Here is a 13554-nt window from a genome sequence, read left to right as displayed (position 1 = left end):
TATTACAGGGTTCACTAGTCTTATTTTAAAGAACTGCATACAGACATGAATTGAAGAGTAACCCCTTATTAATACCTGCCTGATATTTTAGACATGTTTTAATCAACTTCATTTCAGTTAGTTTGACTCTTGTCACGGTTTCTCAGATTTGTTCAATTGCCCATTTTTGCTGGTTCCAACACACAAACTTCTAGACTGATTGTTCACTTTCTGCCCAATTTTAGATCCCACCTCTTGATGTTGTTTACTGAGGTTTAACACTGTACACTTGCTTTTTAGGTAAATCCTGCCCAAACAAACACACCCACATGACAATTTTTTGGACAACTGATCCTTTGAAATACATCTTGTTAGTATCAGTGTGTAAACACAATAAACACAGTGATGACATGAGGATTGACCTTCTTGGGACAAATCAGATTTTTTTTTTTACTTCATTGGGGTGTTATTGTTATTGGGGTGTTAAAACTAATATGATAATAAATGGTACCATTTGAAATAATTCAGAAAAAAACAGTAGAATAAATTTGGTTGACATAAATTTGCAATTTTTATTATTTTCTTTTTATTATTTTAACAGAAAATTGCGCACAGCCTTAAAAACAATAAAACAATGGGTTGTTCACTATTTTCCAGCAGGCCATCCCCAGAACCTGCCAACCAAGCAACAGACAACCAGAAGCCGAACAAAAATAAAAAAAAGGGAAAAGGGTGAGTAGGAAAAGTTGTGTCGGCTTTTCTTCCATCAAGGGTAGTATGCTCCTCGAGCGGTGTGGTAGACATATGTTTGTTTGGTTTCTTCTAGCGTCTAATGCCTTGCTGGCAGGTCAGAGTAGACCTGGCGCTGTCCACTGCAGGCCCACTGAACCCTGTCCAAGTTGCTGTGTGGTGTTCATCCCACCCATAAGGCAGGAGGCCACAACATAGCGTCTACTAGAACAGGGCAGAAGGCCCGAGTGCCCGAATCCCTTGGCAGATGGGTTCTTCTCCTCTCCTCCTCAGATCTGTAGAGATGAAACATTTCCCATTAAGACACCTACCATAACCACACCCTCTAGCTCCCATTAGATTACTCAACATTATACAGCAGAGCTACAGAGTAATATTTGTGAAACAGATAAGGTGAAGGTCACTTACAAAAAGAAATGCAAGCAGTGGACTACATGTCCCAGAAATCCTTAAGAAGTACTCAGGTTGATCAGAGTAGCAGTGGCCTGGTGAAAATAAGGAAGTTGGTTATTGCTACTATAACTTTTCAATATGATCTACAGCATCTACAGACTAAACCTAACCTGATAAAATGGTATAAAATATCAGCTCCACTCACCATCAGGATCCAGGAACCTGCAGGCTGAACTGCAGTCAGATCTCCAGCTACTTCATCAGACGAGTCTGTAGGATAGAAGAGGCAGATTCCTCTCTCGCCTCTCTATTTACCCTCTCTCACCTCCCCCCCCTATCTTACATCACAGACAGGTTGTTGCTTGTTGCCAAAGCAGATAGTCTAAGTTTCCATTTCTGCTCTCCTCTGCCTCTCTTTAGTTTCGTTTTGCAGAACTATAACCTGTAAACACTGTAAACCACACCAACAGAGTTTAACAAGAAACATCCATACAAATCAACAAAATACTGGGTAGAATTTGATATAAGTTAAAAAATATATTTATCTGCCTACAGCTATACATGGTGTCTTATGCAAAAGTCTTATCACTCTTTTTTTAAACAATAGTATCTTTTATTGCTTAAATAAAAATATTTTGTTTACAATCCAAAGCCACAAAATTGTGCCTCCAGCCATGAATAACATTTCAATACAACAGAATAAACAACTGAACATAACCAACTAGAACATCTTGTCAGGTGGATATCTTAGAAACCTTTTCTCTACAGCTAATACACATTTTAACACGTATCTCTAATGTAAATACACATATTAACATATCTATATAGATACATGTATACATACCTATGTACATATACATACATGTACATGTATCCACCTGCCTGCACTCGCATAAACACTTATATACATATACATAAACACAATCTAACAGGCTATAGTCAGTATAGTCAGTATAGTCAGGTATGTTATCAATGGTTTCAACATTTTCTTAGGTAATAAATCAGTAGTTAGGTTTAGCTTTGCCGTTATTTTCTCCATAATATAAACCTTTACCAATCTCTCTTTCCATTGATTTACAGTGGGGGGGAGGGGGGGGGGGTTCCATTCAATAAAAACATGTAAAATATTTTAAATTCCTTCCCAGAATGTTTTAATCTTTAGACAATCCCAGAAAATATGTGTATGGTCACCAATTTGTCAACATTATCTCCAGCACAAGTTTGTTTTGGCCTTGTCATATTCAGAAAAGATATATGGTGTTCTGAAATGTCTAACTGTCACTTCCTGACCACTTTTTAATGAAGAAATAGAAACGTTCTGTAGCCTAAAGTTAAAGACAGGGTTAAATGAATTTTTTTTTGGAGGAGGGTCTGCTGTTTTTTGTTCACTCTGACTGATTTTCGGTGGCTAATGTGCTGATATTATCTAACAACAGATCTGTTTTGCAGCTCTAGCTTTGAGAACCACATAGGTCAGTACTTAATCACAAGCTCCTCTAAACTAACATTACAACTAATATTGAGGTTTACCATTTTATACTTGCTTTATTTAAATCAACTTTTCCCCAAACAAACACATAATCTGTAGAAAACTGATCCTTTAAATGCATCCTGGTACTTCCAGTTGAATAATCACAGATGCGTCATGGAAACAGGACTTATTAGAACAGGTCAAACTTGTTTTATTTGTTTAGCTTTTAATGATGGTGTTTTGTTGAAACTTAAGATGTACTTTAACTGGAAAGGAAGCTAGGATTTCTCATGTTTCTTTTGTACATTATTGTTGTTTTACTTCCTGAAGTTAGATTAACTCAATAAAAATAAAAAAACTTTAGAGTTTTAACAGCAATCATGGACATATAGACAACTGTTTTGACTAAGTTTTCAGCACTACGTTGGGGAAAAAATATATGCTGGCTCAACTTAATTCAGTCAAATCATCATTTCGCATTGAATCTTTTGCACTGAAAAGAAAATAAAGGTGCAATAAACTGTTCTTCGGATGACGCCATAGAAGAACCTCTTTTAATTTCAAATGCCTTAAATTATAATGCCAGAATTGCTATTGCTATTGCTATTATTCTTTTGCAGGTCAGTGACGCATCACAATGTTTCTGAATCTGTTATTTTAAGGTAAAATTGCTATATAGTGTTGCTTCAAAGCAGATTTATTGACAATTGATATTTTTTATAATCTTCCAATATTTACACAAGAATGGCTGTAACACGAATTTTGACATGATTCTGAATCTAAATTTAAAAAAATAATGATAACAGTAATGATTCTTCAAGGTGGTATCATACAATTTGAATAAAAAGGTTCACACAACGCTGATAATAGGTGTCAAGGTTTTGCTATTTTTATTTTATTTTTTATTTTTTTACAGAAAATTGCATACAGCATTAAAAGAAAAGGGTTGTTGGTTGTTTTACAGCAGGCCATCCCCAGAACCTGCCAACCAAGCAACAGACTTCAGAACAAACAATATTTTTTGAGGATTGCTCCAACAGTCAGGTACATTATTTCAGTGATTATTTGTATTAACTTGTAAAAGCATTGTTCATCAAACATTGTATACTTCAAAAGTCTGAGGCTTATTTCGCAGATATTTCGCAGCCATAGATGTAATTGTGGTGCTGTCCACTGCAGGCCCGCTGAACCTAGACCAGTGACACCGTGATGTTCATCCCATCCATAAGGCAGGAGGCCACAACAACGCGTGTACTGGAACAGGGCAGAAGACCTGAGTGCCCGAATCCCTTGGCAGATGGGATTTTTTTCTCTACAAATCTGTAGAGATAAGAAATCTTATATTAACTCAATTTTATCAATTTTATCTTTAATAAAAAGTCATCATATCACTCTATTTAAATAACTGAGAAAGAATATACCTGAACATGTTAGAAATAAGAACCACAGAGTAATATTTGTATAATGGACAAGGTGAAGGTCACTTACAAGGAAAAAATGCAAGCAGTGGACTACATGTCCCAGAAATCCTTAAGAAGTACTCAGGTTGATCAGAGTAGCAGTGGCCTGGTGAAAATAAGGACGATGGTTATTGCTATTATACTTTTTAATTAAGATAAGCATCTAAATACTAAACTTAACATGAGAAAACAGAATAAAATATCAGCTCCACTCACCATCAGGATCCAGGAACCTGCAGGCTGAACTGCAGTCAGACCTCCAGCTACTTCATCAGACGAGTCTGTAGGATAGAAGAGACCGTTTCCTCTCTCTGCTCTCTATTTAACCTCTCTGTCCTCCCGCCCATCTCTTACATCACAGACAGGTAGATTTGCTTGTTGCCAAAGCAGATAGTCTAAGTTTCTATTTCTGCTTTTTTTTGCCTCTCTTTAGTTTCAGTTTTGCAGAACAGTGTTTACAAATTAACCTGTAACTACTGTTAACCACACCATTTTATATATATCATTGTATTTCTATTTTTTTACCTATTTTCTCCCGGGTTTCTGGTTGTTTAATTCACCCAAGAAAAACAGAATTACCATAAAAAATAATAAAGGAGTTTAAAGGAGTTTATTCTCTTTTTTTTTTATAATGGCAATTCATGTTCTCATTTTACAAACATCTATTAATGTAGCCTACATATTTCTATTTATTTCCTGTTATATATATTATTTAACAAATATTAATTGATAACACTTGAAATACATTTTCTTTATTCACACTCTGTCTGGCCCTGTTACCTCCAGAGGAGTAATTAGGTAATTCAGAACACCTGCTTATTAATTGTCTCTATAATTTTTACTTTTATTTTAAGACACTTTTTCTTAGTTTTTTCTTGTTATGAATATATTATTAAAAGACACATTCTTGCCTACTGTATGGATACATTTGTTTCACATTTTAGCTTTTTTCACTACATTGAATTGGCCAAATAAAGCTAAATGTTAAAGTCATACACTAAAAATTATCTTACACTTTCAAAATCCTCGTGCAGCAATATTAATAGAATTTATCAGCCAAATCCAACCGTCCATCGTCTGCATTTCCCCCCCAATTTACACGCCCATGGCTGTTTCTATTTATGACCTACATTGAACCAAGTTATTGTTCACTGCAAAATCATGTGCCTGCTGCCTCTGAAGTAAGAAAATATTTCATATTGTAAAATGTTAAATTTCTTGGTAATGTGTTGCTTATAAGCAAATTTAAATTATTTTAAGCAGTTAACCAAAATGTTCTTTACATTATTGTGACAAATGGCTGGTCTTGACTTAAGATTTTAAGTCTAATGTGGCTAATGCTACTATGTTTAGTTTTTATGAAAATGAATTTAATTCATCACTGCTCACATAACATTAGGCTAGCTGCATGTCCAACATATAAACAATTTTATGCTTTATGTCATTGGCATGGAAGCTAGCTAATATTAGCATGTATTAGCATGATTTTAATGATTATTATGAAGAATCTTTGGATGAATCTAGCTACCTAGTTAACACGTTGTTAGGGTGTAATAATATATTATATGCCATTAATCCTTTTTATAGGTCAGAAAAATCCTTGAAGGTTATGGGAAGCTTATATTAAGAGCTTTGTTATGATCTCCAAAAGCAGGGTTGCAAAAAATTCTGAATTTAATTAAGAATGATTAAATGTTCAACAATTTATGTGGCAGGGTATTTGGGAGTCTCAGCTAATAATAATGATGTAGGGTGCGAAAAACACATAACGTACTTAAGGATTCCGTTTTGTCTAAAGCGTCTTAAAAAAAATACACAAGGCAAATATTGGTTGACATGGTTTTGCAATTTTTATTTTTATTTTTATTTAATCAGAAAACTGCACCCAGCCTTAAAAAAAAGGATTGATTGTTTTACAGCAGGCCATCCCTATAACCTGCCAACCAAGCAACAGACAGCCAGAAGCCGAACAAAAAAAAGGGAAATGGTAAGTAGGAAAAGTTGCGTCGGCTTCGTTTTAATGTTTTCATCAGGTTCCTCAAGGACAGGTCAGAGCAGACCTGCCCAAATAGAAGATTTACACGTTTTGTCTTCAGTCAGTTTGTTTGCTTCTAGCGTCTTATGCTTTGTTGGCAGGTCAGAGTAGACCTGGCGCTGTCCACTGCAGGTCCGCTGAACCTTGACCAGAGACGCTGTGAGGTGTCCATCCCATCCATAAGGCAGGAGGCCACAACATAGCGTCTACTAGAACAGGGCAGAAGACCCGAGTGCCCGAATCCCTTGGCAGATGGGTTCCACTTTTCTCCTCCTCAGATCTGTAGAGATTTGTAGAGACATTTCTCATTTAGATTCATCTTCATTAAATTTAATTATAAGGCATCATTTCATACTATTTAAGTGAAAAGAATATACCTAAATTGTTCAAAATAATTTGTATTTGTGGAACATATAAGATAAAGGTCACTTACAAGAAAAAAATGCAAGCAGTGGACTACATGTCCCAGAAATCCTTAAGAAGTGCCCAGGTGGACCAGAGTAGCAGTGGCCTGGTAAAGATAAGAATGGTGGTTATTGTTATTATAAGTTTTCATTAAAATCTACAGCATCTACATACTAAACTTACCATCAGGATCCAGGAACCTGCTGGCTGAACTGCAGTCAGACCTCCAGCTACTTTAGCAGACGAGTCTGTAGGATAGAAGAGACCGATCCCTCTCTCTGCTCTCTATTTACCCTCTATGTCCTCCTTCCCATCTCTTACATCACAGGGAAGTATTTTGCATATTCCCAAGGCAATCAGAATAACTTTAACTTCCTGCTTGATCTTCAGCTTTGGTTACACCAATAACACACCTGTCTCTAGGTGTGCTATTGCAAACAACTATATAGGGCATGCAAAAGTTTGCTTATATCTGCGGCCACATTTTTTATTGGAGTAGTACAAAGAGCAGTTTTTGTAGCACACCAAATCATTCATTCACTTTGCCACCTAGCACATCAAACATTTCTTTTTCATCGAACTAATTTTGCCTAAGGCAAAACCATTAACACATTTCTTATATTCATGCCACTTTGTCAGTGCTACCCCCATGCTTAAGATTAAGGTTACAGGTAAGGTTCCCTTTCCGTGATGCAGTGGAACAGTGCATTACTACTCCTATTTCAGCTGCACAGTCCTGCAGGTGTTTGTCAGTCATATTGGAGAGTTTGCTTTGCTTTTTCTACCAGTATTCAATTTAACTCTCTTGACATGTTTTCTTTACACTGCTGAAAACGTTCTATTAACATTAACATTTTAAAAAGCCAGCCTAATTGTAGTTTAACTGATTGCATTTATTTACTGGAATTTAAATGCAGTTGAGCATATATTGCTTTTTCCACTCGTGTTGGTTTTTTGGTTAATTCACATTTCTTTGTTCAATGAATTTAACTTTCACTAAATTGTATTTGTTATTTAGTTGAACATACAAAATATGTCCTAACGATGCCAACACCCCTTTTGGTTACTTTCACAAGTTGCCGCAGATGTGCCAATACCCACACACAGCTCATGTAGTTTATGTAGAGAAGTATTGAAAAATAAAATCGGACTCTCTGGAGCAGATTAACATTAACTTAATACCAGACAGGGGCTAAAGGGATTTAAAGCCCCTAGCATCAAGTTGTTGAGTAGTGGAACTGTGTTCTCTGGAAAGACGGTGCTGCAATACATTTGCAGCTGAAACTTCTGATCTTCAGCGCCAACTCAGTAATTCAGTTCAACATGTTTTATTCTAAAACAGTATCATACATAAAGTACACAAACATCACCTTGATAATTGGGTCCAACTGAATGAGAATCTGATAAACACCCTTTAAAAGGCAAGTTCAGCACATTGTAACTGCATTCAAAGGAGAGTTGTTTTTTTTGTCACAAAAAGTTTCGAAAAATCAATGGTAAACTCCAGCAGCACTCCAGGGACTAGCATACAATACCAACAGGTGTTTTAGACATTAGCATGACTGACACAGACATTGCTATTGACTTTAAAACAAAAAATGAAGAAAAGGGCCAGTTTGTGAAGTTTCACACATCACTACACTGTCATAACTTGAAGGAATCCCATTTGTGTTCTGAAAACTCAGTTTTTCAAGCCAAACACTTTCACCCAGGTAACTATCCTATCTTTAAATGAGATATGGTACATCTTGAATGAATCAGCATGCACTGGCTGATATAGGAATGTATGGAAAAGATCTTACAATGCCAAAATCCTGTGGGTACACAGTAGACCTACTCTTGACAATGTGTTGGGTTGGTTGCCAGGCAGGGATTATGCCAAGTCCTGGACAGCATTCTTGATGAAGTTTGTCCACTAAAAACAAAATGTAGCCAAGGGCTAGGCCTAATTCTTGGCCAATACCCACTCATGTGGTCAGTTTTCCAGACAGAAATTAAACTCAGTCGTTGACTTTTTTCAATTCGATAGACAATCTCCATTCAACATGCTGTGCAGTCTAGAACTATTTTCCTGTATTGTGTATTTTTCTTTTTACTATTTGCTAATTTCCAAAGTTCCTCCCCTCCTCCTTCTGATTTCACTGATATTCCCTATCCAGCATGTGAAACAGTACTAATGTAAAAAACAAAAAAAATCTGAAAAAGTAATACAAACAATATTGGGCTTTATCTTTCTGTCTGCTTGTTGTTGGTCTCAGACTTGTGGTTTCACAGTCACCACCTTTAAATATCTGCTCTGTTGTGGTGCTCTCAACTGAATGTCATGCTACTCTCAACTATTTATGAGTGAATATAAACAACCTGCTCTGTGCAAAATCCAAAAACCAAACCCTGATTGGGCATGGTTAGGTTCCTCTTTATGCTGAAGACGTTTTGAAAGACTCAAAGCGCCAAAGAAAAATTTGGCCCTAGTTAATACCCTCTTATCTCAGCAATGAGGAATCACATCATTGAAATAAACAGAGAAAGAGAGAAAGTGAGAAAAAGAATACAGAGTAGAAGAGAAAAGCTAAAACATGATGGGCACTGAAATTGTGAAAACTGGCTCCTTTCCAGCTTTCAGTCCCATCATACACACTGGTTCTTCAAAACAGAGTCCATAGACCTATCACTCGTTCACACACTTCCCAGCCTCTTCCGTTCACAGGCACTAGCGTTTGGACAGCTCATTGGATAACCAGTCTAGTCCTTCATACAGCCCGGTGCCTTGTGTAGCGCAGGTAGCCTGAACATACCACTGCAAAAGATAAAACAAAAGAGTGAGTCAATAATCAAAATCTAAGCAAATTAGAACTGAGAATGGTTGAGTAACATATTTGATATGTCTGTGTACCGTTCTGCTTCGCAGACTCTGCAGGCCCAGTTTGTCTGTAAGTTCGCTCACTGCCATGGCATTAGGCAGATCCTGTTTGTTTGCAAACACCAGCAGCACAGCATCCCTCAGCTCATCTTCTTGCAACTATGCATATACAGGAAAACGAATGAGGCCACAAAATCATATTTACCAGCTCAATTGGTCAGTGAGCACATGAGATTAAAAGATCTGTAAACAGATTGACCTCAAATACTTACCATTTTAGAAAGCTCCTCAGCCGACTCCTGCACTCTCTCTCTGTCATTACTGTCCACTACAAAGATCAAACCCTGCAAATTTGAGGAAAAAAAAAACTGGAGTGAATTATATTTAGATAAAACAGAAAATCATGAGCTAACTTTTGTAACTCAAGGAAAATCTTAAACTTTACTCCTACTTTACATATACATATACAAAAAGCAAAAACCCTGTTGATAATCTTTAGAAACCATCTGCTTATCACACATTGTCAGAGGCCACTGTAAAAATGGATAAAAACACAAGAAATGCTGAAACCCTAAATTGAAACCTGGATTACTCTAAAACTCTGAATAGTTTATTTAGGCTCTGTCGTCCAAGCATTAGTAAACCAAGCAAAACATAATCTTCAACCATGTGCCAGGATTTAGACTTTGCTCAGTTTTATTGCTTTAGCATGGTCAGGAGTTTGATAGCCACAATAAAATCTTCCAAACTTATAAACTGTATGTTCAAAACAACATTAATGTAAGATTAATGTGTCAGATTAAACAAGCAAACTATGTGATGGAAGAGAAATAACTTCATCTTCATCTTTAAAACATGAGAAGAAAACAAGAAAATATTTATTCCAAGTCATTTTGTAGCATTTTTTTTGGTACATTTATAATAGAATCTAAAAATGTGTAAAAAAAAAAAACTGTATAAATTTGAAAAAAGACAAAAGTAGAAAAACATTTTTCTTTTTGCATCACAACAACAATGTGTATATTTGCTGTGCCAAAGGTAAGGTATCCTCATGCTGCATTTCTGTTTGCGTTATTCTGCTTCAATTATAAGTAAAATAATTTTATACCTGAGTGTTCTGGAAGTAATGTCTCCAAAGTGGACGAATCTTATCCTGGCCGCCCACATCCCAAACAGTAAAGCAGATGTTCTTGTATTCAACAGTTTCCACATTAAATCCTGCCAAAAGATGAGAGTTTAGTTAAATTAAAAGCCATTTACACATTTTAATAATATTGGCTTTCCAAGACAAACAAATAGCTTAGAAACACATTTCAAATATTTAAGTGCTATAAGCTACATACAATTACAAGTACCAATTCCTACAACTTATGTAATCAAATACACATTTAAAGACAGAAAATATGCACTTAATCTTTTTGCAAGAATTGCAAACAGAACAACTGTGGACATGCTTAAACTACATCTGGTAATTTTTATGAAAAATAAAAATTATATATAAAGAAGCTTTTAAAATAATTCATGTGAAATGAAGCTTTAGTGGCTTCTACAGTTCGCAGAGAACTGTGTTGGTCAGGTGAAAAACCAGTCACTGCAGGTTACATAGTGACATCTAGAGGTGGGACAACATAACTGATTATATGATGAACCATGACATAATTTACATAACTGGGTAGTTAAAAATCTTCGCATCAGCAATGTCCGTCAGCCTCCAATGTTCTACAGCATGACCTGTTACTCAGACTGAATTTAAATAAACAGAATGTAAAACCTTTATTTTCAAGTATGTATCAGCTTAGGCCAATACACAGATATTTATTAATATGCATTAGTTATGTTTGAGACTTGACAAAGCTTATATTGAGCATGAAGGTTTAAATTGGGTTTCCAGGTGATTCTCACCCATACCAAAATGCAGCACTATTTGTGGTAGAACAATTACATCAAATATAAGGGTTTCAATTAGTCGAAGCTGCAGCCTGGTGGTGGGAAAGCTATGGTCCTAAATGTTAGAGAAGAGGGCCTGGGACCAGAGGGTTATATACAGCATTTTACTGCTGTATAATTGGATAAAGATCTTTTAATCCCAAAAATAAAAGGTATTTTCTAACGTGTGATTAAACAGAACTGTGATTCAGACTTGTCAAAGCAAATGTGGTGCTCAATGTTAAAACATACCTATAGTTGGAATGGTAGTTACAATTTCTCCCAGCTTTAGTTTGTACAATATTGTGGTTTTACCGGCAGCATCCAGACCCACTGAAAGAGAGAAACAACAAAACAAACCATTAGAGAGTTTCAAATGCTAACATATACAAGGTTTTCTTGAATCTACTACAACTGGTTTAAAGTATTTTTTTCTTAATTAAACTTTGTTAGATGCACCTTTATGGGTACTTTCAAATGATTCCATTTATCATCTCATTAAGCATAACTGGCAATAAAATAATCTAAATCAAATTTATTCATATAGTGCTTTTTACAACTGATATTGTTGTAAATGGGCTTTACAGAAATGTCTACTTTTTTAGACTGGTGTACAGAATTTGCTTCACTTTTTCTTCCATTCTGTTTGGTCACATGACTAAGGAACTCTGCCCACCTCTCCAGCTGAGTCACAGGAAGGACAATATCCAGATGTGAATGCCATTTTTTTTAGGTGAGTAATCTTTGTAGAAAAAAGTGATTTGGTAAAACCGCCCCAATCCATGCCTGTATGTGATCAATTTATTATTTTTTTTTTTTATAAAAATAGTGTTTAAGAAGTTATGAATGTCAAGTTGTGAAATATTGAGCCTTATTTCACAGTTCTGCCTTCCACTTTCCATATGATTCTGACACTCACCCATGTTCTCTGATTTGTTTTTTCCCCAGTTTATAAGGACAGTGTCATCATTATGAGAGGCAGAGCTGTGAACCATTCTGAGATTTAAATCTCGATAATCATAATCCTTCTAGGTATGGGCAAGATGTCTCTAAAATACTTTCACAAAAGTTTAGGGTGTTTTTGCGACAAATTTAAAGCTTTATTTTGCAATATTATTGCATAATTGATATTTATTGAGATTTTCACCAGATTGTAACAGAAGTCAGTGTTCCAATAAGTCGTGATTTTAATAATGCACTCCATATATATTTAGGCATAAAGTAAAATAAATGACAGTAGATATATAATCTGTCTCTAGTAGATATTTCATGGGAAATTAAAACAGTGTAAAAACAGAAAAAATGTTTCTCAAAAATAATTTTTAGGGCTGGGAAGGTTGACCAAGTTGATAAAGATGCATGAAAACTGTGATTAAAAACCAGGGTTATTCCACCAAATATTGATTTATGAATATGGACTTGTTTTCTTTGCATTATTTGAGGTCTGAAAGCCCTGCGTCTTTACAAATAAATGCTCTAAATTACAATATTTTATTTGGAATTTGGGAGAAAGGTTGTACATAGCTTATAGAAGGTTACAAAAACAGGTAGCTTGGCTAGCTAAATGCGAGCTGACGTTAGTAGTTGGATAGACAGAGTTAGATAGCTATACTAAGCTAGGCTGGCTAAGCTAACTATTAGTGACCCATATTTGATTGAATTGACAGCTTTAGATCGATCGTGTAGCCAAATTAGCTATGGTATAGAGATAGAATTCCATTCTGTAATTAATATAACTAACCTAGTTACATAGGGGCTTTTCTAACTAAGTGATGGAAATTATAGCGAGCTGTGTTTCAGCTAACGCTACCCTTAAGCTCCCCAGGCTAACGCTAGCTAGCTAAGCTACACAGCTCGGTCTCAGAGAACCGTTAGCTAACGCTAGCTGCCCGCCCGCCGCACTCACCCATCAGTATTCTCATCTGTTTCTTCCCGAACAGTCTTCCGAAAAGCGAGGAGATAGTAAGACCCATACTGGCGTGTCTAACAGAAGCTAAACTCTAAGGTTTCTGATGATCTACAGCGCAGTTGAAGAGCAGTAGACGGTGGTGCTGTGTGTTAGCCAGTGCCTGCTGCTACTGGTGGTGCTGGTGGTGGCTGCGCCTGCGTACTGCCACGTCACGGCCTCCGTGGAAGATATGACGCAGTTTCCTGGGAGAGGCCTTTTGTTAGACCACATGAGGGCGCGCCTCTCTGAGCAAAAATGAGTTTTTATACAGTTTTATGCTGATAAATCGACTTATTTCATTAACACAGGATCTCATCAAATGTTTTA

General features: G+C 36.1%; 1 protein-coding gene across 5 annotated transcripts in view; it reads right to left on the bottom strand.

The window, feature by feature from the left end:
- The window catches only part of LOC103033491 (ADP-ribosylation factor 4), a 15147-nt gene extending 1733 nt beyond the window's left edge, over positions 1–13414 (bottom strand). Inside the window, exons 1-8 of one of the 5 annotated variants that reach the window (XM_007244089.4) lie at positions 13186–13414; positions 11532–11612; positions 10462–10571; positions 9626–9697; positions 9387–9512; positions 6677–9290; positions 4082–4159; positions 3461–3913 (exon numbers count right to left, since the gene is read on the bottom strand). In XM_007244089.4, coding sequence (XP_007244151.1) covers positions 9204–9290; positions 9387–9512; positions 9626–9697; positions 10462–10571; positions 11532–11612; positions 13186–13252 — 543 coding nt within the window. In that variant the 5' untranslated portion in view covers positions 13253–13414 and the 3' untranslated portion in view covers positions 3461–3913; positions 4082–4159; positions 6677–9203. Of the gene's footprint in view, positions 1–1327; positions 1410–3460; positions 3914–4081; positions 4160–4269; positions 4360–5880; positions 6369–6521; positions 6600–6676; positions 9291–9386; positions 9513–9625; positions 9698–10461; positions 10572–11531; positions 11613–13185 lie in introns of those variants that run through there. The other 4 variants (XM_049483713.1, XM_049483712.1, XR_007440757.1 and 1 more) reach the window with 4 other exon arrangements.
- Positions 13415–13554: the final 140 nt, after the last annotated feature.

This window comes from Astyanax mexicanus, chromosome 9 (assembly GCF_023375975.1).
Source record: "Astyanax mexicanus isolate ESR-SI-001 chromosome 9, AstMex3_surface, whole genome shotgun sequence".
Classification (NCBI taxonomy): domain Eukaryota; kingdom Metazoa; phylum Chordata; class Actinopteri; order Characiformes; family Acestrorhamphidae; genus Astyanax; species Astyanax mexicanus.
The sequence above is the reverse complement of the archived record's forward strand: the minus strand, read 5'-3'. Positions and strand labels throughout refer to the sequence as shown.